The sequence below is a fragment of the Electrona antarctica genome (assembly GCF_951216825.1).
Source record: "Electrona antarctica genome assembly, chromosome: 8".
Taxonomy (NCBI): Eukaryota; Metazoa; Chordata; class Actinopteri; order Myctophiformes; family Myctophidae; genus Electrona; species Electrona antarctica.
The window spans coordinates 17,454,248-17,481,787 of record NC_136789.1 but is presented as its reverse complement, the minus strand read 5'-3'; the positions used below and the strand labels follow the sequence as shown (position 1 = coordinate 17,481,787).

The window sequence follows — 27,540 nt, the reverse complement described above, 5'->3', positions numbered from 1 at the left end:
ACTTGTAACGGAGGCTTTACATTTCCCTATTCCATAACGGCCTTATAGTTATTGTCCGAGCGTTACCCGCGTTATAGCGTTATTATGTCAACGTATGATCCAAGTGAAAAGTTTCCCCATACAGCGCCGTGAGTCTGTCATACAGGCTCTGTGCTGACTGCTGCTGAGAGAGCGCACCGCTCTCTGTGTTGTACTCTGTTGACAGTGTGCTCTCATACTAGCCTCTGAGACCACTCTAACTGATGAACAAAGCACGTCGCAGAAGAGGTCATTGATTGGCTAACGTAGGGACAGATTTCAGGGTAAGCCAATCAGAGACAGTCTGACAGAGTAGGGCGGGTCTCTCGTATGGCTGTGCTAACAGTTCTAAACTCAGACACACAAACCCTCGTAACGCATACACAGAAAACGCCGGTTGAACCAACATTATTACCACACGCTACAATGGCAAATGCGGACGACAGCGAGATCGGATGCTTTGTGGGTTGGAAATACAAGCATTATTTGAGTACTTGCGGGTCAAGGAAATGTTTTAACATGCCATGGAGTGTCCCCGCTGTGTGTGATTCGATTCCCCGTACTGCCTTTATTATTACTGCTGCGTCCCTCCTGCGCACAGTGCCTGACGTTAGCCGTGCGTTAGCCTTGCACACCGTTGCATGCTAACGGGGACCCGTGGCCACCTCCCCGGGCACAGTGATAGGGCTGCCCTCTCCCCCCGAGAAAAGCATTGAGGTGAAAATGCTAATTATGTGGCGGACAGAAAGCATTGTCCACAATGCAAATCTAAGAAAGCATCTTAAATCAGTCCATGAGCTAGGCTGCCTCACATCACCAAAACAGACAAAGATCGATTTTAAATCGCCACAGAGGCATGTCACCAAGAGTCAACTTGACAAAATGATTGCCACTTGCCAGGTATGTTGTTGAGGAAATGCTTCCCCTCAACGGTGGAGTCTGTTCCTTTCAGAGCACTGGTCAGCAAAATACTAGTGAAAGCAGGGCCAATGTGCAGAAATACATTTTCCAAATACCTGAACAGTGAATATTCTAAAATGGAAGATGAGCTCAAAAATACATTTGATGAATTAGAATATCTCTCTACCACTGCAGATAGGCCTATATGGACTCATTTTTTATTTGATTATTATTTTTTTTTTTCATATTGCAAATTTGCACAGCACCATTTGTTTTGAAGGCAAGTTGAGGCTACAATGCCTGTCAAAATTTCTGAACATGTTTTATTGTTCCACTACATTTCATAATGTTAGGAGGGAGTTGTCTTTTCTCTTACTGTGCGACAGAACAAAAAACCTTCTTTTAAATCGTTTTTTATATTATTATTTTTTAAAGTAAAGTAAAGTAACTTTTCAAGTTACTTTCATAAAGTAAAGTAAAGTAAAGTAACTTATCTAAAAAAAGTTACTTTTTTAGATAAGTAACTATAACTATAACTCTTTACTTTTTAAAAGTAACTTGAACAACACTGGTAATATGTATTGTTGTTGCTTGTTGCTGTACATTCCATGACCTCGTTTGTTTGTTTGTTTTTTTATTATTATTCTGTTTCTTCTGTTGATGTTTTTGTTTTATTGTATGCCTTGTTTGTCTTGTGTCTCTTGCATATTCAAAAAATAAAGAGAAGACCGAATGGTCGTAGCATACACACGGGTGTGCACACACACACACACACACGCACACACACATATGCATGCATATTTCAGACATGTCACCAATATGCACACAATGACCATGTAGCTGGTATGAATGAAAACAAATAATTTTTTCCCCATATCTATCCCACAACAAGCATTGCAATGAGGAACTCTCCAGGACTGGCAGTATTGGTTCTCCTTCTTCTGCAGACCGGAGGATCTCTGGGGTTTCAGAATCGTGAGAACCTACCAGGTGACTCCCTGACCCTGAATCACCCTACCATCACGGAGATGGCTATCTTAAATGCCACTCTACAGGTGTGCCGAAACCTTGCCCTAGAGGCAGGTAGACACTTCACGTCACCAGTAAGGATCCATTGACATTGTGTGTGTGTGTGTGTGTGTGTGTGTGTGAGTGTGTGTCAAATGTTTTACTAAGTAAAAGTAACAATACTGCAATATAGAAATACTCTTGAGTGAAGTAAAAAATGTGCTTGAGTAAAACTACTAAAGTACTGGCATCAAAATGTACTTAAAGTACCAAAAGTAGAAACTATAGTCATTATGCAGAATGTCCCATTTCACAAGTTTTCGTGTGTGTGTGTGTATATATATATATATATATATATATATATATATATATATATTTGTTTTGTTTTTTTCAAATGGCAGAAATGTATATAGGGCTGAAGTGGTAATCTAACAACTAGAGTAAAAGTACTATATTTGTCTCTGAGATGTGGTGGAGTAGAAGTAAAAATACAGATAATTGGAAATACTCCAGTAAAGTAAAAAAAAAAAAAACGTGTACTTGAGTTACCACTGTCCATTTGACTTCTTCTGGTAGTGTTTATACCGGTATTTGGATGGTTTTTTTCCACTGCAGCGACAACAGCCTTTGACAGCTGAAGCTGTCATTGTGGCCTGTTCCTCACAGAGGTCCTCGAAGACCTTCCGCCAAGCCATTAAATTGATCAAGTGGCGAAATGTACGAGTGGACCTCCGCCATTGCTTCAACGAGAGCTACCATTTTAACGCGGAGAGATTCACTGAGGGAAGGAGAATCATCACACATGGTTTGTCCGCGGTCAAAGCCAACAACAAGCAAGGGAACTTTGAAGCGGCCAGGCAGATGCTGGGGGAAATCTTACACCCCTTACAGGTATGACTCATATCGTTGTCGTTGTTCTGTTTGACAATTTATTTTTCCCAATTAATCTTGGTGTAAATTGTTTTCCTCTAATGTGAAGGACTTCTACAGTCACTCCAACTGGGTGGAACTGGGCAACAAACTCCCAAACTCCAACCTAATCAGATCTGACACCAGCATTGGCAACATTGCAGGTACCAATATCTGTTTGGTTTAATATACAAATGTGTTTAGCAAAAATCGAAATTCGGGCCAATTCTGCTCTGGTATCCAGGGAGAGTGCGTGCACAGTTTTCGCTTCGAAAAAAAAAAGTGTCAGGAAATTAGGATGAGATACTTGACCGTGTAAGTTTATGAAATGCTTTATAATGGTGTGTTATTAAGGTTAAAGCAGTATTAATATTTATGAGTGTTTACAGTGTCATAATGTTTAAAATGCATTGTGTATATATGGGCTTCATAGAAAGCATTACCCAGGGATCAGTGTTGTCCGTCTGTCTTGAGAAACAGAAAACATCAGATACCCAGTTAGTGTGTTGCGCAATTGTGGTGATAATTTGCCGTTTGTGCAAAAATAATTTGTGGAACTACTTTTCTACAGATGTTAACAGGGCAACCTGCCGGAACTGTGATGGAGATGACTGTAGGAACAATATTTTGGAAGACATCACGCAGGAGAAAGTACTGACTTCAGGATACTTTGGCATTGTGCCGTTCTTCTCAACCAAACCAAAAGGTAAGAGAGCACCGATCGAAGTCTGACATCACTCAACACCTCCCAGGGCTAGTGGCAGTGATCAGGACCTCAGTACTCTATATTCAATGGTGGAAAAAGTACTTACATTCATATCTGGGTATTTGGCTCGATGAAAGATTTACATTTAAATATCATATTACTGACCTTACAGCCAAACTAAGACAGAAAATTGGTTTTCTTTACAGAAAGGAAGCTAACTACCCAATGATCTGTGATATGTGATCTCGGCAGCATTGCAAATGAGGGTGAACCTCAATGCTCTTTTCGAGAATAAATATTATTGGTGTCCAAATGTACTGAAAGTAGAAAGTACTCATTATGCAGAATGTTCCATTCCAAGTTGTCAAATGTATAAATTAAAAATCTTTTAAAAATGGCCGATTTACAAGCTCACAATGCGCTTGTAGATAAAAAAAAAGCTGGTAGATCTGCTATTTTCAAATGGTCGAATTTAAAGGCATTTTAAACCATTTGATCACTTAGTATGTTCTCAAATCTAACGGTGAACAGGGAAATGCAGCCACGGAGGCCCTGTCGACCCGTCAAGCGGCATTGAGCCAAAAGGCGGGATCAACAAGGACACACGGACCTCCAGCCACGGTCATCTCCATTCTGAAGCAGCACATCTGGCAATAGCTGCTACCAGAGAGCTGCTGGAGGACATTGATGCAGCAGCCGGACACACAGACTTCCTACAGTAAAGCATCTAACAATGCACATAATGTTAAAGTTGTTCACACAAAAACATGACTTAAATTACACACTCCATGAAGTCTTTTTTGAGTGGTACAGCCACTCCATTGCGTAGCTATGTATATGTGTCCCTGTCGGTCTGTCTGTCCGTCCGTCCGAGCAGTGACACACACACACACACACACACACACACACACACACACACACACACACACACACACACACACACACACACACACACACACACACACACACACACACACACACACACACACACACACACACACACACACACACACACACACACACACACAGGCCAGGAAGGAGGGCTTGTACAGTACAGAACCACTAACTTCAGACTGGTCTGACTGGCGGAGCCTCCAGTACTGAGTCTCCTACTGAACGATGACACTGTCCCGGTCACACACTTATTGGCTCAGGAATGTGACATAAACACAAATCTCATGAAATCAAGGCTGGGGTGTGTAATTGAAAATATATTTTGGGTGAACTACACTATACCGCCCTCTTTTTCCGTCTCCACCAAAAATAGCCGATCTACAAGCTCAAATGCAGCGCGTAGCATCAAAAGTTTAAACGACTGGAGTAAAAATGCTACTTAGTTGTCTCCACCACCACCACCACCACCACCACCAAATCTCTTTGACCTGCTTTGAGCTTGTAGATCTGCTATTTATAGCAAATGTTCCCCCCAGAATAGGCATGCATGGGGTTCAAGTGAAAAAGGTGTTTTCCATTTATCTTTCTCTCGCCTCTTCTGTCAGGTTGATGGGGATCTCCAAGGGATCTAATAAAGCTCTCTGTTTTGTGATTGACGCCACGCCAAGCATGAGGGATGACATTGAGGCGGTGAAGGCAGTGACCTCTCTCTTTGACAGTAAAGTTGGAACACCAGACGAGCCCTCATCGTACATCCTAGTTCCCTTTAGAGATCCAGGTAGGATAGTTCAAAAATAAGAGAAATTTAAAAAAAGAGAATAAAAAAGAAACTTTACAGCAATGCTTAGTTTGTATCCATTTTCTCCTAAATGACTTGAGTCAATGGTGAACAGTTCTTTGAGTTCCAAAAAGGGTAAACAGTGAATTGTTTAGATGGATCACCATTAACTTACGTACCATGAGATGGTCTATCTGAAGAGAAATTAATCTGACAGTTTACTTTTAATTCCAGGGAGTGTTCTGTGCTATATACTGTATTACATTCTAATCCATCAACAGTATTCTTATTGACCTCATGATATACCTCATAATCCATGCCTCAAAAGTTTAAAAGACGTGAATAAAAATTCTACTTTTTGTCTCACTCTTGTCACTCTGAACGTTAGACTTTGGTCCACTGATGAGGACAACAGATCTAAACATCTTCAAAGCTCACATTAATGAGCTGATACTACAAGGAGGGAACAATGATTTACCTGAGATGAGTCTTTCAGGGCTTCAGGTAGAGTGGTGTGGACTGCTTCCCTGTTTGTTCTGCAGCTTTTATTAATACGAACCAGGGGTGGAAAGTAACTAAGTACATGTACTCATGTAGGCCTACAAACATTGTGCTTTTACTCCACTACAACTAGTTGAAAACTTTAGTTACAAAGTTACTTTGTAGATTGTGATTCAACACTACTTCCTTTTCTCTGTTGTGTTCATCTGTGTATAGCTGGCTTTAACCGGGGCCCCTCCAAACTCTGAGATCTTCCTCTTCACTGATGCCTCGGCTAAGGACAGCCACCTGAAGAGCACGGTGACCGCATTGATCGAGCGCACCAAGACAGTGGTGTGTGGCTGCCATAGAGAACAGTATATCGTTGCTCCCATCTTCATATTTTAACTTTTCGTAAATGAATGCCCTGCTGATCATACTACAGCGTCACACAAAAGTATCCGATATACAAGCTCCGGCGTGTTTTTAGCTTGTTGATCTGCTACTTTTGCTGTTTTTTTTATTTGAACCCTGAAAAGAAACTGTTGGACATATGTTTCCACCCAGAGACAATATAGTATTGTCATATTTTTTTGAGGGGCACTAGACCCTCCTATACAAATGTGTCACATTGACATTTGCCATTGACATGAAAGGAGAATTTACGTCATATGTGGATGGGCAAATCGACTTTTCTAAAGCAACTGTTTTAAACGTTGAATATAAAGACTATATCATGGTTAAAAGATAACATAAGTTGACAAATTAATTCATGAGGAAGTATATAAATTGGATGATGTACGATAAGAGCGCCCCTCACTTCACACAGGTGTGATTTTTTGTTTGTATTTTTTTCTCGATTTGTGCCTTTTTTTTTCTTAACGTCCCCAACAGAAGCCAAAGCTCCAATATGGTTCATTAAGTATTGTCTTATTTGTAAATATCAGAATAAATTCAGGTAGCTACAGTTAGAAGGTATATGTACGTACGTCCCCCGGTGACTGTAATCCTGGGCGCTACTCTCTGCCAACCTGGGAGAGCCCCGAACTGAGCTCATACATCCTTCAATTCATGAGGAGTGAGCAGGCCGCTTCTTATCACCTGACAGCGGGGAGTTTCTGCGGTAGGACTAATCAATCAATCAAACTTTATTAAAGACACAAGGTCCATATTGACATAAAAAAAACAGAGACAAACAAAAGGCAGACATTGTCTACATAAAATCACAAATGCATAGTTGCATACTATACAGGCTTACACACCAATGGTTCCACAGTTTAGAAACAAACCTGACTGAACTCAATAAACGGTTAGTCAGAATAACAATAATGCTGTTGACAGAATCCGACAACCTACACATACATTTGTACATGAGGTTCCTCAGCACAGCTGAGCAGGTGGGTACGCCGATGCTGACAAACATTTCGCTTGCACTGCTGCACCGTGGTTATCGTTATTCCAATCCAAACAGTTCCTTCCTCTCCACCAGGCAAACCAAGCTCTAGCTTGTTAAAATTATTTTAAACTTCTCCATCAAATAGTTGACTTGAGGAAGTTGATCCTCTGCCTGGCCAGTATTTAAATCCAACTTCTGGTTCTGTCAAAATCCAAATCTAAATACATGTTTTCTACTATATAAAACCTGGAAAGCATCTGTGTCATTGCAGAGTTTCGGTACTGCCAGTGTGTATACATATAGCAGTGTGTATACATATAGCAGTGTGTATACATATAGCAGTGTGTATACATATAGCAGTGTGTATACATATTTCTTTCTCAAAACTCTTAGGATCATCTCTCTTCTATTCTTTCTTCCTATTCCCCTCTACCCCCCCCCCCCCCCCCCCCCTCTCCCCCGACACGGTCGAGGCAGATGGCCGCCCACCCTAGAGTCGGGTTCTGCCTGACGTTTCTTCCTAAAGGGGAGTTTTTCGTTACCATTGTCGTAATATTGCTTGCTCTGGGTGGATCTTTGTTGGTTGTAAAGTGTCTTGAGACAACTTGTTGTGATTTGACACTTTAATAAAATTTAATTGAATTGAATTGAATCTGCATGTAGTCAGTAAGTGAGCCCAGCGTCCATGACATCATGGACACTGCTAAAATATCTAAAACCACATATCACAAAAAAACAGGAGGAAAGTGTTCTAAATCTTCTAAATGTCATTAACATATTGTTTTGCAAAAAGGGTGAAGTGTCCCTTTTAATTAAGAGAGCTACCACATTAAATTGATTTAATCTACATGAATAATTGCATGCAGGTGAACTTCATGCTAACCGGCGTGTTTGGGCGCCGTCGTCGGAGACGGTCTGACAGCGGCGTACAGATGGCCCACATGAGCCGGACAGACGCCCAGGTCTACAGAGACCTGGCTCAGGCGTCTGGGGGACACGCTATTGAAGTCACCAAGAGCGAGCTGCTAGAGGCCACCAGAATCATTACAGAGTCCTCTGCTTCCTCTCTGGTACTGTAATCTTCAACATCATTATGAATTCAACATAAAATAAAATATATCGCCAACAGTGTTTAACAAACTATTCTAAAGTCATCAGCATAATTACCACTGATAAATCAACACTTATTGTTCTTAATGAATATGGTTGCTGTAAATTAAAGCTACACTATTTGAGCTATTTAAGCATTTTTAGTACTGTATATTTGTATTTGTACATTTGCAACCTGTTAAAGTATTCTATCAATCAAGCAGAAATATAGCTTTTCAAAATCCCGTATGGGATTAAAAACTATCAGCACATCACCCCGAATTAATTTTACCACAATGAGCTTCAGTCATCTGGTACGGCCAGTGTTGCAAGTATCAAAACAGTTACCTCTCTCACTGCCACCAATGTGGCTTTAGTACTAGGAACAGATTCATAATTTTTTTTTCTGTAGGTGACCATTCTGCAAGCTGCCAGAACCCCAGGAAGGCCCGCTAATTTCACCTTCTCAGTAGACGAATCAGTGACAAACCTAATCATCTACATCACAGGACGCTCCTTGAGTTTCAGTCTTATAAACCCAGAAGGTAAAACGGAGCTGCCAACTCTCACGCAATGAGCGTGGGATGCACGCAAATGACCCTCTTCACACGCACGCAAAACTGTGTCAACTCATGCACCACTGAGACATCCACTTCTGCCGGTATTTGAGCGACAAAGATAATTAAATTATTGTATCTGAACCCATTGACTGTAGTGAAAAGCAGCAATGATGGGTGCATGTGCACGTCTCTTCACTCTTCAAGCTGCGCACATTTACGCATGTCATTCCATTGATCAATTTAGGCCACCAGACGTCACTGACAGGAGGATCAACAACATAGACCTTAAGATTAATTCATGTGTATACTACACATCCAAAATGTTAGCTGCCGGGTGTACCCTGGACAGAATGCACTGCAGGGGCAGCTAACCCTTCAGTTTGAGGAACAACAATAACACCTGTGAAGGAAGTTACATAACACAACTACTTTACGTCAATATGGCTGCGGTGAAAAAGGTCACTTGCTTGCTGTCAGCCTGTCACTGTGCTCTGTTGGTTTCCAATGCGTGTGTTTTGTTCACAGGAGTGTCTCAGAGCAGTGCTGATAGCACAGGACCGCTGGGTTCCATCCTGGCTGTAGGAAACTTCAGAACCATGCAGCTAAACAAACATGTGGGATCATGGGAAATACGAATGGTGTCCACACAGCCCTACACTCTGAAGGTCATAGGTGACGTGCATTTTACCTATTTGGTCATCTTGAGAACCTAATAAATCAGCAGCAGGGCATACTTTTGTTAGTGAGTTAGCTGTTATGCTCTGTAGCTTTCCCTTTTAAACAGCTAATTATAATGAAATAATAATAATGGCTAATACAAAATGTATGTAGTATATTATTGCACTGACTGATATTTCTTGAATAAATGTATACATTTACATCAATACGAATAAATATCAATCAGTGAAATTCTACTATGAAAGACACATTGCATGGTTCGGAGGCAGATCTTCAAGGGCCTCAAGGGTTTTTCTACGTAGGGCCAGATCTACCAAAACAATAAAATGAGTCTCTATGCTCTCAGTATTCTAAAAAGTGTGAAAAGACACACTGGCTATATGTCTAATTGTCCTATGCACCTATCGCAAGCATATAACTTTCTTTCATGTATAACGTTTTTATTTTCAGGTCAAAGTGACATTGACTTCCTGTTTGACTTTGTGGAATTGGCCCAGAGCCCCTTTACAGGATATGATGTTCTAGAGACCCGTCCTAGAGCTGGTATGCATTGTTTATATGTTTATTAGAAGTTTTCAAATTTGTGTCACTTTAAAAAAATCTAAGGATGGGTCAGTCGGTCGGATGGACGGACGCCCGTCACAAAGACGCGTTCTGAGCTTGTAGATCTACTATTTTTGAGGGGCCCTCCTATAAACTAAACATGAAATGCCATTGACATAAATTGGAGAATTTACATCATATGTGCCTGAGCAAATCGTCTGTCGGTATATCGGTGCAAACCCTTGGCCAATAAGGGGTGGTCCCTTATTGGTGACGTAACTACGATGATAAGAGCGCCCCTCACTTCACACAGGTGTGATTTTGGTTTAGAGACTTAGTGTACGATATAGGCTTAAAAAGGAAAACGAACCAGAGTTAAAACTGTATTTGGTGCGTTCTAAGTATAGAGTGTTTAAACTGAAGTGACATTGATAAATTCCAAATATTATCTAAGTATTCTGAGGCACCCCTGGACTTGTGTCAAGGCATCCTATAGTGTTCTGAGGCACCCCTGGACTTGTGTCAAGGCATCCTATAGTGTTCTGAGGCACCCCTGGACTTGTGTCAAGGCATCCTATAGTGTTCTGAGGCACCCCTGGACTTGTGTCAAGGCATCCTATAGTATTCTGAGGCACCCCTGGACTTGTGTCAAGGCATCCTATAGTGTTCCGCGGCACCCACTTTGAGAACCCCTGCTCTACACCACATCTCCTCAACAAAAATAGCTTGTAGATCGACAAATATGGATGCTAAAGTTCAAGTGCTTAAGGATGTTGTTGTCAGGCAGTTCAAATCCCTCTGGTCCAGTTGGGCCAGGGTGTAGCTAAAGGAAGCTTTTTAAGACTCTTTTTCTTTCCCTCAGAAATTGACTGGATGATGCAGCATAAGATATCCATATTTCTTTCATTTGCCATTAAAGGTGTTAAAGGTTCATTGTTGGTGATGGTCACGGGGAGTGACTCGGCAGCGGTCACGGGGGTGTCTCTGGTGGAAACATCGGGGGCAGCAGAGGTTAGCGGCACCGTGAGGTTACTGGAGGATGGAGACTACCTAGTCCAGGTGGACAGGGTCCCATCGACGGAGTTTGTGGTGCGCGTGAAAGGGAGGCTGGGCGGCAGCAGAGAGACCAGAGCATCAGCTGTTGACTTCCAGAGACAGTCTGCTACCAACTTAAAGGCTTCCAGCCTGACTGTCACGGTGAGCACCTGCCATGACTCCATAAATAAACCAAACAAGTGGTTCTCAAACCATTTCATGTCATCATTTAAAAAAGTGAAATATTTTTACTCAATGAGTGACAGACATGATACTGACCATGATACTATCAGTATCGTTGTCAGTATCATGGTCAGTAACACTAGTGTAAACTCTATTATGCATTCAAAGAGATGCTTCTTCCAGCTTATCTATTTGGTTATTGGTAAAGAATAAGCTACACTGTTAACACTCAGCCAAATAAGATGTACAGCGTCACCACATGCACACAAGCAGACCGCCTGTATTGATGCTTCACCACTTAACATTAAATTGTGCCACAGCGTTATTATAGTCTATATCCAGTTTGAAAGGTGCTTATCACAACTCCCAGTAATTGTTGTATCATTCTTCAATACATTTAGGCTGATTCAGATGGCATCTTAGAGCCAGGAACTCCGTTCCCGGTGCCTTTCACTGTGGCGATTAACGGCACAGGGGGAAACATCACCATCCGAGCCACCAATGACCGTGGGTTTGACTTCACTTCACCAACCAGCATCCTCCTTACAGATGGAGGCAGTGCCAATGGTATAGTGACCCTCATGGCCCATCTTAATACACCATCTGGATGTGACGTCACCTTAACCATCGAGGCTGAGGCGCCCGGGAGCACGGATACCAACTACGCTGTGCTGCGTTTTTCCATCGTTAACGCGGTAAGTCTCCCAAAGAGTGACATTACAGTTGTATGAACAATCAATGAACAACCACTTTCAACCTGGCGTCATTATAGGCGAAATAAATAAATACAAATCTTACATTTTCTGCAGATCTACAAGCTCACAACGCATCACAAAACGACATGTAAACTTGTAGATGTGTTATTAACACTGTTGCTTTGGTGGCTTAAGTGACTGATGGCTTCATGTTTCCTTCTCATCCCGTATAGGTGACAGATTTCACTCGGCCAGTGTGTCAGCTGGCCGCCCTGGACCCCCAATGTTCTGAGTCCAACTGCAGTTTGTCTACGTGGCGACTCTCTGCCAGCGTCAGCGACGGCCCCCAGGGCACGGGTGTGGAACGCGTCGGCCTCAAGCAGGGCAACGGAGCACTGAACACCAGCGTGGCAGTGAGCAGTACGCAAAACCAGAACATAACCCTGGTGTCCTACAGCGCCTCCTGCTGTTCACCCGATGTAGAGCTGCAGGTAGTGGACGGAGTGGGCAACGTGGGCACCTGTTTCTACACTGCCAGGGAAACTGCCACTACCCAAACCACCGGCTCATTAACGCACCCCGTCACTCCAGCTGCTATAGCTAAGACCACTCAGCCCTGCTATGTTTTGTTTTTTAAAAGATATTTTTATGGGGCTTTTTCTGCCTTTATTGATAGGATGAAAGTAGTCTGGAGAGAGAGATGGGGGGAAGACATGCGGCAAACGCCGTCGGGATCGGGAGGCAAACCCGCGGCACGCCGTCAGGCTGGCTCGGCAGCCTATGTGCCCAGACGGTTGAGCTAACCGTCCGGGAGACCTCCTATCTTTGCCTGAATGTGGCTATCACACTGATACTGGCCCCCCTACTAGCCCCTAGTACAGTGGTTCCCTAACTGGGCCGGGTGTTGCTCTACAAAATCCCCAGATTATCTTAATGTGCAACATCGTTTTCTCACTCAACAGTAAATGAACCAATACAGAATAAGTGAATACAGCCAAAGTATCTGCACATTTCTTAAGTGACAATTTAAAGACCTTTCGAATGCTTAAAATATTACGCACATATCTATCAATTACACATTTAATGGAAGGGAAAATTCTGGGTTTTGTTCCAAAGTTCACCGTTAATATTAACTTTTTTATTTTAAGTAAATTATGTGAAATCCATCGTACTGTAGTAATGCTTCTAAATGTCTGTGGTTGATTATTAAATAAATATATTTTAAATATTATTTATGTCATGCTTTCACTGCATTCTGTGTGGGGGTGGGGGGGCGATTACATAATAATGTTCTCCAAGCCTTCGATAACATCCTAGGGAGTGCATTGCTTGCTGATTATCCCTTTCACACTTATGGGCATGTCATAATAGGCGAACATTCAGAAGAAATAGTCAAAAAGAATGAAATAGATCTACAAGCTTGCATCACGTTGCCAGGCACTGTAAGCTTATACATGCAGCTATTTTCCGCAAAGACATTGGTGTAGCGGGAGAAAAGCCTGGGGGACCTCATGGACATTTTTGTCAAAATTATATTTTTGCCAGAAACACAAAGAGATAGCCCTGAATGACCATAACAGGTCTGTAACTCAGAGTGAACTAGTAAAAGTGCCCTTCTGGGCACAGGTCTCCACCAGGAGGATAGGAGTGTGTGTGATGTTTGGCAAAATGTTTAGGAGCAATATAAACGTGTGTGTGTGTGTGTGTGACACGGCTTGGCCTGTTGTAGCGCCACCATGAGGCTGATTTGAAAACTGTCAAGTGGCATTTCTTCCAAAGCTTAGTGGGAATATGCATGCACAGTTTCACCACAATCGGACGCTGCGTTGAGTAGTTGTGGCGATTTGTACAAAACGGGTACAAAGCGGGCTACTCCTGAAAAGTTTAGAAGCCAATCGTAGCCAATGAGGGTGGATGATGAGAAATCAAACAAACCCGTCTTGATTACATGACTATGAAGAAGATGTGTACCGACTTTCTGAAGGAGTAATATTAGAAAATGTGTTTTACATATGTCGGCCTCCTGGTGGCGCTATAAAGAGCAGATGTGAAAAATTCCAGGCAAAGGTTTTTCCTTGGCCTCTAGGGAGTTGGCATACAAAGTTATCCACAGATCCGTGCAGTTAGAGGTCAAAACACTTTTCGGCCAGTTATAGCGCCACCATGAGGCTGAGTTGAAAATGTTCATGTGGCATTTCTTCCTCGGCCTAGTGGGAATGTGCGTGCACAATTTCACGGAAATCACACGATGTGTTCATGATTTGCAGCATTTTGTTTGAAACTGAGCACTCCTGCGAACTTTGGAAGCCAATCTTAGCCAATCAGGATGGAGTCTGAGAAATCTGAAAGACCCGTTTCGTTGAATGGCTCTAGAGAGACTGTGTACCAATTTGCGTGATGTTTGGACAAAATCTGTAGGTGTACTGTCCAAAAAGTTGTTTTGCACAAAGCGGCCTCCTGGTGGCGCTATAACAGGCCGTTCTGGAAATTTTGGGGCAGAGGTTCATTGTTGGCATCCAGGGAGTGTGTGTGCAATATTTGGCATCGACCGGGTTAACGGTGCCGGAGATTAGCTGGTCACAGACGGAAGGACGGACGGACGGACGGACGGACGGACACACACACACACACACACACACACGGACGGACGGACGGAGTGCAAAACATACTCTCTCCCCATGCCTTCGGCCTGGTGGAGACAATGAGAGTAACTCCCATATCTGCTGGGCGAAGTACAACAATGTGCAAACACAGCAGCAAGATTCGTGAGTTGCTGTGATAGGAGAAGGATATCAAACGGAACACAACCACCCTAAAGACTAATCATTGTGTATATTCCTGCACTATACCTGCATCCAGTGATCTATGTACAATATAGAAATTGATCTATTGAAGATTCTGACGTTCAAATGTACATATTTTTTGTTTTGATTGTATTGCTGTATTGTTGTATTGTGCTTTCTGCTTTGGCAATGTAAATGTATGTTTTCTCATGCCAATAAAGCCCTTTGAATTGAAATTGAATTGAGTGTTCCATTTGTACACTCAAGAGTTATGGTGGGCCCTTGCAAATAAAACATAGTACTAGTTGGACTCATAATGTGACAGTGTCATTCATATTCTCAAGAAAACCTGGAGACTTGACATGCAGTTATTGGGTCTTAAGATCAAAATGAGAACATTTTAACGGCGTATGAAACAGAAAATCTAAAATTTGCCACGCACAAGAACAAGTCACAGACACATTTGTCCATGTACGGACATGGATGACCCCTGAAGATATCAATGATCAAACCAAGATGAAGAACGAGACAAATGTTTTTTAAAAAAAAGGTTGTTTTTTTATTTACTGTTTTACTGATGTCCTCACGTCTCATCTATATCCCTTTACAGAACACACAAAACTTTTCACTTTTTTTTGGTTTTCACATCTTTTTTTCTTTTTTGCTTTGTCACTATTTACATTTTGAAACGTTCGTCAGAGACTCTGAGAAATGCATTTTATGGTCAGTGATATTCGGATACGGGGGGGGGGGGGGGGGGGGGGGGGTGTATGAAGGTGAGTCTGGATTTGCATGTGCGGCGTGTGCATGTATGCGTTTGGTTGAGGTGCACGTATATTTATGGTGTTATGGCTCAAGAGTTTTTTTTTAAAGATATTATTTAGGACTTTATTGGATAGTGTACAGTATGGTCACAGGAAATGGGGGAGAGAGAGATGGGGAGTGACACGCAGCAATGGTCGTCGGAATCAGGAGTCGAACCCGAGATACGCTGTCAGCCTAGGAGCCTGGACCGCTAGGCCGGTCCGGGCCGGCTCAGAGAGGTTATATTATTAGGAACCAACTTGCTAGAATTACCATCCATCTTCCTCTCACACCATCCTCCTTGCCCATTTCAGAAGACTTTACCACTTAATATTATTATTATTGATCACTTATAAGTTATCACTCAAAAGCCATAACGCCATAGAGTTGCACAGGGACCGGATGGCTAGAGATTACAAGGCAGTAGCGGGCTTATTGAATGTTATTGTAGGTGGTTGCTATGGTTCCTGGCAAAAAATATGAATATACCGTCATTCAGTGTGTGTGTGTGTGTGTGTGTGTGTGTGTGTGTGTGTGTGTGTTTGTGTGTGTGTGTGTGTGTGTGTGTGTGTGTGTGTGTGTGTGTGTGTGTGTGTGTGTGTGTGTGTGTGTGGGCATGTCAGTCAGTGCCATTGGTGTACTGGGAGAGCTTATTCTCCAGGTCACAGATTCTCTTCTCCTGAGACAAAACTGTGGCCTTCAGATTCTGTATCTCCTCCAGCAACCTCTCAATCAGCTGAGGCTGGAGAGGAGAGGATAGGAGAGGAAAGGAAAGGATGGAAGGAGAGCATGAGAGGAGGATGGGAGGAGAGGATTGGAGGAGCAGAGGAGGGGAGAGGATAGGGGAGGAGGTGACAAGGAGGGGATAGGGGAGGCGAGAGAAGAGGAAAGAAAAGGAGACGATCAAAGAGGAGAGGAGGGAGAACAGACAAGGAGAAAGCAGATGTGAAGGAGTAAGGGAGAACCAGAAAGGAGAGTTGAGAGGTTTTAGGTAGAGAGTTTAGAAATAGTGTAAGACAAGAGAAAGGAGCCCGAGAGAGGAAATAGGAAGGGAAGGAACAAAGGCAGGATAAAAGAACAAAAGTGGAAAGGACAGGTCAGGGATAAATCAAACCAGGGAGCAGCTTGAAGCAAAGCTTTAGGTTTAGGACAAAGTAAACAGTACAAAAAGAGGAGAGATAAACAGAAAAGTGTTCAACCATGATAGCAAGATGCATATTTGTGCATCGTGCATATAAGTAACCAAGGCACGATAAAACATCAGCTAAATATATTATTGAATGATGACCACACATGTGGTCTGGCATGATTAGCTCATTGAGCGCTACTCAGAGTACACTTGACACTTGACAGAACAAAAAGGTTAGAGTTATATTCTGTATTAGGCATATTATTCTGTATTTCTTTGCATAGACCATAATGCCTTGGAACAGTACTTCGGTCTTTGTAACAGGTTCTGGTTTACAGAACGTGCGTGTGTTTAAGGGAGTTTGTTGGAAGTTTTGTAATGAGAAACAGGTCAGTGCTCTTAAAAAATATTTGAAAACCGCAAAAAAGGGTACATTTTAAATGGTGGTATTAGTATATCCATCCATCCATAGTATATCATATAATTAAATGTCACCATATTTCATATTTTTGAAAATCTCTATGGGAAAAATGAATGGGTGGCACCACAAAATTGCCGGCACTGCTATGCCCTATTATAGAGAGCAGGCTAGGCATTATTTATGGACCATGTACAGTAAAGGCCCATTCATACTCCAGTTTAAGGTGCTAAGCGACTCACCGCGGTGTATAGCTTTCTAAAGTTAGAAAACTACAACATTATGTCATTCACTGCGGAGTAGCAACTCACTGCTCACCCTGACACATCTCTATGTTTTTACTGACTGACATCTCCCCTTTCACTCTGGGCTATCACCCCGTTCACTGATTGGTCTAGAAGATGGGTGGGCGGTCCCCTTGGTTTTTCAGGCACGGAGCCAAAGGGAGGCGCAGTCAATGCGGACATCACTGCGAGTGTGATGGACTCGACTCGTTAACACCATTTAGGTGATAAGGTTATCACCTTAAAAGGTGAGTTGCTTATCACCTAAAAGTGGAGTATGAATAAGAATAACAACTGAATGCTATACAACTTACCGGCAGACTGTTGGCATCGCAGGTGGACATGCTGCGACGGGTTGAGGGTCTGGAGTCCAGAACATTCTTCTTGGACACTTTGAGTGTCTGACTCTTTGGCGGCACGTAACCCTGCCTCATGGACACCAGGATGGGGTCATCGTCCCGGCCTTCCAGCCACTCCTCTAGCTCCATGGCTGGCTCTGGCCCTGCCGTGTCGGGGTACAGGTCGTCCTGGAACAGGTCCGACTGGGGTGAGAGAGGAAGAGAGAGAGGGGGGCGGAGAGGGAAATGAAGAGGCACTTTTATTCTGTGCGTCATCGTTTCGCTAGGCACTGTTATTTGTTTACTGTACATATGTCGGGTGACGTTGGCCTAAATTCGGCCATAGCCACTTGCTCAAATGTGCCCAAATGTGATCACATTTGTGATGACGGCTATGGCCGTTTTTAGCCCAAGGAGTGTTTTTTTGTGCAAAACTATTAAACTAATGCTTGGAATGGATTCAGAATCATGAAAACCCCCTAGTTTGACACATCACATGCTCCTTAAAGCATAATGAAATTTGTAAAGGTTTGCCAGGTTGTCTTAGACAACTTGTCTATGGTGTGGCCACATATAACTGGCGATAACTGGCATTAAGCTATTTAATTGGAAGACTTAATCCAAGACTTAAAATATAAACAAGAGACAGTAGGAATGCAAAAAAAAAAAAAATGTATGGTCACCAAAATAGTAGTGTTCCCATAAATCCCATGAGCTGTGCAGTTCACTGGGATTGGTCCACTTTTGTAGGGATACACATAGTGGCTGGCCTCTGCAGTCCACCTTTCTGGGAACTGTCATTGTGATCGGTTCACACTTCTTATCAAGGAGCTTGAATAACCTGGGAGGGGAGGAGAGGATTAACATAGTAAATGCAAACTCATACACAACACCAGTACAAGAAAACACCACGCACAATCGTACATCTCTTCCCCAGACTCTCATCTTACAGTCTGTCTCAAAGCAATAATTCAATTGAAATCACTGTAAACCATGGGTCTTCAACAGGGGTTTAAAATCACTGTAAACCATGGGTCTTCAACAGGGGTTTAAAATCACTGTAAACCATGGGTCTTCAACAGGGGTTTAAAATCACTGTAAACCATGGGTCTTCAACAGGGGGTCCAGGACTCCAGGGAGTCTTCAGAATTACTACATTTTTCTTTTCTTTTTTTAATCATTAACCACTTAAAAATAGGCTACATGTGAACATGAATCCAACATATTAATACAAAAGATTGTAATGTTAGTGTTTTACTAACACTAACATTACAAAGATGCCCAGAACATCGAGATGAACCTGTTTAGTTTATGGCTGCTCCAACAGTAGTGGCAACATAAAAAAAAAAAAAAAAAAAACGTAATGTCAAAATATCCACCGCAGGGTCTGAGACCAGAGCCATTGAGTAATGGTTGAGACGAAGCAGTGAAGGTATAAAGTACGTCAGCCTTGTGTTCATAAAACAGAAAGAATGGGTATTGGGTAAGACTGACGTTATGTATCTTTCAGGACCTTTCTCAGACCCCGAGGTGGATATTTTGACATTACGTTTTTTTTTTTTTTGGAATGTTGCCACTACTGTTGGAGCAGCCATAAACTAAACAGGTTCATCTCGATGTTCTGGGCATCTTTGTAATGTCAGTGTTAGTAAAAAGCAGGTAAAAGAGTAACGTTTGAGGAAGACTAACATCAGTCACTCTACCGTTCACTGTAGTAGAAGAGGTGCGCCTGGTGAGGGTTTAAACCCCGCAGCTATATATATATATATATAATCTTTATTTCAGACAGTAGTCCATATCACATAAAATCAACGTACAAATCACTGTAAACCATGGGTCTTCAACAGGGGTTTAAAATCACTGTAAACCATGGGTCTTCAACAGGGGTTTAAAATCACTGTAAACCATGGGTCTTCAACAGGGGTTTAAAATCACTGTAAACCATGGGTCTTCAACAGGGGGTCCAGGACTCCAGGGAGTCTTCAGAATTACTACATTTTTCTTTGTTGAGGCGCTGTTTATGCGCCGTGGTGTCAGTGTATGCAACAGAGTGCTGGCCCCGCCCCCTCCTGTTGTATAAAGCATCAGGGCTCAATGCAGTCCAGTGACATGACATGTGCTGAGGACTGAGGATTAATTGAAAGGTACTGTACATATTTTTGAATATGTGTGTGTGTGTGTGTGTGTGTGTGTGTGTGTGTGTGTGTGTGTGTGTGTGTGTGTGTGTGTGTGTGTGTGTGTGTGATATTTTTGGATTAAAAACTGTGTTTTACATGCCTTAAAATAATGATAGATTGTTTCTCTCCGTTCTAACTTCTAAGAGACCTTGAACCATGAAAGAGCTCTTATTCCTGTTCCTGTTTTGAATGAATTGAAAATGGAGGACCCTGATGTAAACTTCTAAGATACCTTGAACCATGAAAGAGCTCTTATTCCTGTTCCTGTTTTGAATGAATTGAAAATGGAGGACCCTGATGTAAACAAGTCTTAGTGCTTTTTCTGGTTTTATCCTCCTAGCAGTTTTTGTATTGACTTAATTGTACCTTCCTTGAACTGTACCCATTCTGTTATCTAACATTTTCAATCAATCAATTCCAAAAGGAGCATGACTCTAAAATGTTCTTTTTGACACTTTTTGATCCAAGTGCCACATTCAAGGATGAGGCCTGGACTTGTAACGACAACGTGTTATTCCACATGGCTTTCTATCTATTGTTATACCACACACGTTCACTTTTATAACAGTAGGCCTTATTATTGTATATAAATAAGATTCCGGGTCCTAAATTAGCCATTGATTGTGTTCAGGCTCACCAGCTAATGTCCCTGAAAGGCCTGAAGCCAAACTCACTTCCCAACCCCTGCATATCAGTACAGTGGTGGAAAGTAACATTTACTTAAGTACTGTATACTTAAGTAACATTTTGAGGTATTTGTACTTTACTTGACTATTTCCAATATCCAATATTTTTACTTCTACTTCATTACATCTCGAATCCAAATATTGTACTTTTACGCCACTACATTTATTTGACAGCTTTAGTTACTAGCTATTTTGTACATTTGGATTATTATTACAAAACATACAGTAACCACTTCAGCCCTATAGGGGAGAACGGGGTAAGATGAATCACTTTTTGCTTAAGTTGTCCTGGAAGCAAGGCAAAATGAGATGGCAGTAAAATCTAATGATCTACCCATATTTCAGGATGTCTTCTATCAATTGAAATGATGAGTAAGCATCTATGACAAAGGGCCATGAAAATATGACCTTTTTAGAAAAAGTGGTCATGTGGCTGTGAGTACTTTTTCCACCACTGAGTATGCATGTGTAGTGTATAGTATACCACACGGGCTGGCTGGGTTCTATAAGGACACTGGCCCAGCCCAAGACAGGCAGAAATCCAAGCACAGAAACGGAACAGAAATCCTTTGTTGCTGATTGATTGATTGATTGAAGAATTTATTAACAGTTTGCAGAATTACAGTACATTTCAAGCACAAACTCAATACAAAGGCTGTTAACTGTGAGTGGACGACCCAATTAAGCATTACACTTGTTTCCAATAGGGTCCACCATGTTCAAATCATCAAAACATTTAGAGACGTACAAATAGACACTTCTATAGACAGAACAGGAATTCATCATAAAGGAGGTAAAAAGGGAAAAGAAATATATACAGTGAGGGGAAAAAAGGGGGGGGCGGGGGGGGGGGATTCAGATTTTACGGGGGCCAGTTTCGAATTGCAGCCATCCGTAGGTGCCCTTTGAGAGCGGTTTTGAAGGAGTCAAGGGATTCGCATGTCTTAATGACAGTTGGTAGGGCGTTCCACATTTTGGTGGCATAGGAGCGAAAAGAATTTAGTCCCTTGTTTGTGCCGAATCTGGGTTGTACATGGTTCGTTGCACTCCCTCTGGTGTTGTGGGTGTGGACTTCGTTAACATTAAGGAAGTATCTAGACAGGTACATGGGTATCTTGGTGGTGTATCGAATCTTGTGGACCAGACCCATTGCAAGATGCTGTACTCTGTCGTCGACCCTAAGCCATTCCAGCCTGTCGAAGTGGGCAGGGGTGAGGTGGGTTCGGGGGGCTAGATCAAGTAGGAGCCTGACCAGTTTGTTTTGGGAAGTCTGGAGCCTGGTTTTAAGGGCCTTTGAGGTGCTGTGGTACCAGGAGGTGCATGCATAGTCAAAGAAACCCTGTACAAGGGCTCCTGTTAAGGTCTTCAAGGTGTTTTTGTTGACCAGTGAGGAGATCCTGTAGAGGAATCTTGTTCTATGGTTGACTTTTTTGATTACGTTGGTGGCCATTTTATCACCGGAAAGATTAGCCTCCAGGATGGAACCTAGGTAGGTAATTTCATCTTTACGTGTGATAACATTGTCACCCACTCTGCTGCCCTATATGCGGGCAGCATAAGGGTAGCAGTCCTCCTATAGCCTGGGGGAAGAAGCTGATCCTCAGCCTGCTTGTGCCAGCTGATGTGAGGATCCCGTAACCTCCTCCCTGATGGCAACAGAGTGAACAGGTTGTTATGGGGGTGGGGGTGGTCTTTAGCAGGGGTCATCGCCATGTTGGCATGTGGTGGACATTTTTGTCAACATCTTTTTTTTGCCACAGACATACAAAATTAGTGGGCAATAATATTACCAGAAACACATAACTAGATAGACCAGATAGACAGGTCTGTAACTCTGTGGTCTGTGTTCAAATGGAACCAAACGGACCCTTACGGGTCCATTAATTTGGTTCCATTTGAACACTCTCAGAGTTACAGGGGGTCTTTGCAAATAAAACATTTGAGAACCACTAGTACTAGTGGACTCCTATTGTGCCATAGTGTCATAATACTGGAGACTTGCTCAGTAAGTGGGTCTTATGATCAAAATAATAACATTATAATGGTGTGTAAAACAGAAAATCTAAAACTTGCTACGGACAAGACCAAGTCTTTGCCACGGACACATTTGGTGACCCCTGGTCTTTAGGGAATCGAGATTTCTTGAGGCAGGGCTGGGTGTACAGCTCCTGCCTCCTGTGTACAGTATATATATACCATATAAACGTACACCGTTACGGCCCCAGCCTAGGGGCTGCACACACCATGAAAGTTTGGAGCTCCTCTCTCTTTTTGTATTATTATTAATTTCTTCAGGGTAGGTTAGTTGTTATGAAATAATAACTCAAATAACTAAACAATATAACCCTAACTTATACCTACCCAAAGTAATGTAACCAAAATACAATTGTTAACCCAACTCCTAATCGGAGAACGGAGGCCTGCACAACATGAAAGTTTGGAGCTCCTCTCTCCTTAACTCCCAAAGAATTACCAGCAACCAGAAAGTCAGCCGACTCAGCCATACAATGTTTTACATGTTATACAACAATAGAGAGTATGCGCATGCTTAAAGTGAATGGCACATCGAGTGGTAAATCGAGTGGCAAAGCAACAGCCAAAGTGAGTTTAACATTGTTTAATGTTGTTTAATGCAATCAAATATGACTTTTCTGTGTGGATGGGCTGTCAAGGCCAGAAAGTAGTTTTTTGCCACTCAGTAGGCGTTCCTGCATAACTTCCTGGTTTGATGTCACGCGCATACCCTCTATATAACCCTAACTTAGTTAGCCAAAGTAATAAGAAAAATACAATTGTTAACTCCTAATCAAGAAAACATGAGCAAAAAGGAATCCCAAAAGAATGGTGCCCACCCCTACCAAACCCTGGCTGTGGACCTCTTCACATAATACAATGACTAAACATACGTGTGTTTGCTGGCAATCTGGCTGGGAGAGGGAGTGAGGAGAACGCTGGAGCTGGTCACCACCAGAGCCATAGAGTAAGACAGAGTTACGCAAACTCCGTTCACTTCATGGGGCCAGTCCAATGGCGGCTCTTCTACATAGACTTCTATTGAATGGGGACAACCGGAAGTATTGAATGGGGACAACCGGAAGTTTACGGAATGCATTGGAGTCTATGGGCTCGCGTGAGTACATGAACCACGTGACCGGGCTGTTTTCTGCCCCCTCAATATCGCAACTCTTCTATTAGATGGCTCTGGTCACCACCAGCCTCTTATACAGCGTTTCCAGACCTGAGCAGACAGGCGCGGCCAAAGGAAGCTGTCTGCCGGCGTCTCTTTCGGTTTTTAGACAGCTGGTGGATGGAAAAGAAGCTCCACCCACGCGGCTGAATGCCGCGACGGCCAGATTCCCGGAAACGCTTGCCCCGGCGGCAGTCAGCCGTGTGGGTGGAGCTTAATTTCCATCCACCAGCTGTCTAAAAACCCGGAAAAGACGTCGGCAGACAGAAGAAAACGGCCACGCCTGTCTGGTAGGTCTGGCAACAGCTATACCCTTCCTGGTAGGCTGCAAGCCTGCAACCAATCGTCTGATGATTGGTAATGGTTGCAGGCTTGCAGCCTACCAGGAAGGATATAAGAGTACCGGGCGTCACCTAATTCTCAATCAACTCATTCACTCAGCTCACACACACCTTCCACACCTCACACTCTACAGGAGAACCTCACACAAGAACAAAGGGTTATACAGTAACAGTACTATACCTATACACATTAAAACATATGAAGACCGGGCTAAATCAGGATGACTCCTACTTACTTAAGATTTTACTTGTAGCAAGCAAAAAAGCTATTACAAGAAATTGGTTACAAAAGAATTGTCCTACTGCTGACCTATTTATCAACATTGTGAAACAACTACATCTCCTAGAACAGATTACCTATTCTTTAAGACTGCAAGGGTGAAAGAAGATGGGAGAAATGGATAGAGTATTTAGCGGATATGGAGTGAATATGGGCTGTGTCTTTCCGGTTGTCAATGAATCCAAAAGTCTGTATTGTTGTTGCTTGTTGCTGTACATTCCATGACCTCGTTTGTTTGTTTGTTTTTTTATTATTATTCTGTTTCTTCTGTTGATGTTTTTGTTTTATTGTATGCCTTGTTTGTCTTGTGTCTCTTGCATATTCAAAAAATAAAGAGAAGACCGAATGGTCGTAGCATACACACGGGTGTGCACACACACACACACGCACACACACACACATATGCATGCATATTTCAGACATGTCACCAATATGCACACAATGACCATGTAGCTGGTATGAATGAAAACAAATCATTTTTTCCCCATATCTATCCCACAACAAGCATTGCAATGAGGAACTCTCCAGGACTGGCAGTATTGGTTCTCCTTCTTCTGCAGACCGGAGGATCTCTGGGGTTTCAGAATCGTGAGAACCTACCAGGTGACTCCCTGACCCTGAATCACCCTACCATCACGGAGATGGCTATCTTAAATGCCACTCTACAGGTGTGCCGAAACCTTGCCCTAGAGGCAGGTAGACACTTCACGTCACCAGTAAGGATCCATTGACATTGTGTGTGTGTGTGTGTGTGTGTGTGTGTGTCAAATGTTTTACTAAGTAAAAGTAACAATACTGCAATATAGAAATACTCTTGAGTGAAGTAAAAAATGTGCTTGAGTAAAACTACTAAAGTACTGGCATCAAAATGTACTTAAAGTACCAAAAGTAGAAACTATAGTCATTATGCAGAATGTCCCATTTCACAAGTTTTCGTGTGTGTGTGTGTGTGTATATATATATATATATATATATATATTTGTTTTGTTTTTTTCAAATGGCAGAAATGTATATAGGGCTGAAGTGGTAATCTAACAACTAGAGTAAAAGTACTATATTTGTCTCTGAGATGTGGTGGAGTAGAAGTAAAAATACAGATAATTGGAAATACTCCAGTAAAGTAAAAAAAGAAAAACGTGTACTTGAGTTACCACTGTCCATTTGACTTCTTCTGGTAGTGTTTATACCGGTATTTGGATGGTTTTTTTCCACTGCAGCGACAACAGCCTTTGACAGCTGAAGCTGTCATTGTGGCCTGTTCCTCACAGAGGTCCTCACAGAGGTCCTCACAGAGGTCCGCCAAGCCATTAAATTGATCAAGTGGCGAAATGTACGAGTGGACCTCCGCCATTGCTTCAACGAGAGCTACCATTTTAACGCGGAGAGATTCACTGAGGGAAGGAGAATCATCACACATGGTTTGTCCGCGGTCAAAGCCAACAACAAGCAAGGGAACTTTGAAGCGGCCAGGCAGATGCTGGGGGAAATCTTACACCCCTTACAGGTATGACTCATATCGTTGTCGTTGTTCTGTTTGACAATTTATTTTTCCCAATTAATCTTGGTGTAAATTGTTTTCCTCTAATGTGAAGGACTTCTACAGTCACTCCAACTGGGTGGAACTGGGCAACAAACTCCCAAACTCCAACCTAATCAGATCTGACACCAGCATTGGCAACATTGCAGGTACCAATATCTGTTTGGTTTAATATACAAATGTGTTTAGCAAAAATCGAAATTCGGGCCAGAGAATTCTGCTCTGGTATCCAGGGAGAGTGCGTGCACAGTTTTCGCTTCGAAAAAAAAAAGTGTCAGGAAATTAGGATGAGATACTTGACCGTGTAAGTTTATGAAATGCTTTATAATGGTGTGTTATTAAGGTTAAAGCAGTATTAATATTTATGAGTGTTTACAGTGTCATAATGTTTAAAATGCATTGTGTATATATGGGCTTCATAGAAAGCATTACCCAGGGATCAGTGTTGTCCGTCTGTCTTGAGAAACAGAAAACATCAGATACCCAGTTAGTGTGTTGCGCAATTGTGGTGATAATTTGCCGTTTGTGCAAAAATAATTTGTGGAACTACTTTTCTACAGATGTTAACAGGGCAACCTGCCGGAACTGTGATGGAGATGACTGTAGGAACAATATTTTGGAAGACATCACACAGGAGAAAGTACTGACTTCAGGATACTTTGGCATTGTGCCGTTCTTCTCAACCAAACCAAAAGGTAAGAGAGCACCGATCGAAGTCTGACATCACTCAACACCTCCCAGGGCTAGTGGCAGTGATCAGGACCTCAGTACTCTATATTCAATGGTGGAAAAAGTACTTACATTCATATCTGGGTATTTGGCTCGATGAAAGATTTACATTTAAATATCATATTACTGACCTTACAGCCAAACTAAGACAGAAAATTGGTTTTCTTTACAGAAAGGAAGCTAACTTCCCAATGATCTGTGATATGTGATCTCAGCAGCATTGCAAATGAGGGTGAACCTCAATGCTCTTTTCGAGAATAAATATTATTGGTGTCCAAATGTACTGAAAGTAGAAAGTACTCATTATGCAGAATGTTCCATTCCAAGTTGTCAAATGTATAAATTAAAAATCTTTTCAAAATGGCCGATTTACAAGCTCACAATGCGCTTGTAGATTAAAAAAAAAGCTGGTAGATCTGCTATTTTCAAATGGTCGAATTTAAAAGTGGTTAAGTATGTTTTGTAATAATCAAAATCTACAAAGTAAGATTTAAAATATGTAGTGGAGTAAAAGTACAATATTTGGATACGAGATGTAGTGGAGTAAAAGTAACCTAAGCTTTCTGAAAAACTTTCTTTGAGGTATTTGTACTTTGTACTACTTTACAATTTCCAAAGTACAAATACCTCAAAGAAAGGTTTTCAGAAAGCTTAGGTTAGGTTTTAGAAGGTTTTTTTTTTAAGCCTCGGGTCTAAATGGGTTTGGTTAAAGGCATTTTAAACCATTTGATCACTTAGTATGTTCTCAAATCTAACGGTGAACAGGGAAATGCAGCCACGGAGGCCCTGTCGACCCGTCAAGCGGCATTGAGCCAAAAGGCGGGATCAACAAGGACACACGGACCTCCAGCCACGGTCATCTCCATTCTGAAGCAGCACATCTGGCAATAGCTGCTACCAGAGAGCTGCTGGAGGACATTGATGCAGCAGCCGGACACACAGACTTCCTACAGTAAAGCATCTAACAATGCACAT

At 42.2% G+C, this 27,540-nt stretch overlaps 2 protein-coding genes across 2 annotated transcripts in view; one reads left to right on the top strand and one right to left on the bottom strand.

Annotated features, from left to right (window-relative positions):
- The window catches only part of LOC306928632 (uncharacterized protein), a gene marked incomplete at its 3' end in the record, with an annotated part of 59,824 nt that overhangs the window by 23,473 nt on the left and 8,811 nt on the right, over positions 1–27,540 (top strand). The window contains exons 16-33 of the mRNA XM_079508893.1: positions 1,811–2,021; positions 2,542–2,817; positions 2,906–2,999; positions 3,407–3,541; positions 4,073–4,259; positions 5,041–5,213; positions 5,602–5,717; positions 5,931–6,047; positions 7,956–8,159; positions 8,591–8,723; positions 9,264–9,410; positions 9,867–9,959; positions 10,879–11,156; positions 11,579–11,872; positions 12,106–12,660; positions 25,570–25,803; positions 25,892–25,985; positions 27,331–27,517. Coding sequence (XP_079365019.1) covers positions 1,811–2,021; positions 2,542–2,817; positions 2,906–2,999; positions 3,407–3,541; positions 4,073–4,259; positions 5,041–5,213; positions 5,602–5,717; positions 5,931–6,047; positions 7,956–8,159; positions 8,591–8,723; positions 9,264–9,410; positions 9,867–9,959; positions 10,879–11,156; positions 11,579–11,872; positions 12,106–12,660; positions 25,570–25,803; positions 25,892–25,985; positions 27,331–27,517 — 3,528 coding nt within the window. The remainder of the gene's footprint in view (positions 1–1,810; positions 2,022–2,541; positions 2,818–2,905; positions 3,000–3,406; positions 3,542–4,072; positions 4,260–5,040; positions 5,214–5,601; positions 5,718–5,930; positions 6,048–7,955; positions 8,160–8,590; positions 8,724–9,263; positions 9,411–9,866; positions 9,960–10,878; positions 11,157–11,578; positions 11,873–12,105; positions 12,661–25,569; positions 25,804–25,891; positions 25,986–27,330; positions 27,518–27,540) is intronic.
- Positions 15,216–18,467, bottom strand: LOC306927472 (coronin-6-like). The gene is made up of 3 exons (XM_079507229.1): positions 18,412–18,467; positions 17,605–17,832; positions 15,216–16,201 (listed from the first exon to the last, which is right to left on the bottom strand). The coding sequence occupies exons 1-3, from the start codon at positions 18,427–18,429 to the stop codon at positions 16,079–16,081; spliced, it is 369 nt and encodes a 122-aa protein (XP_079363355.1). The 5' UTR covers positions 18,430–18,467; the 3' UTR covers positions 15,216–16,078.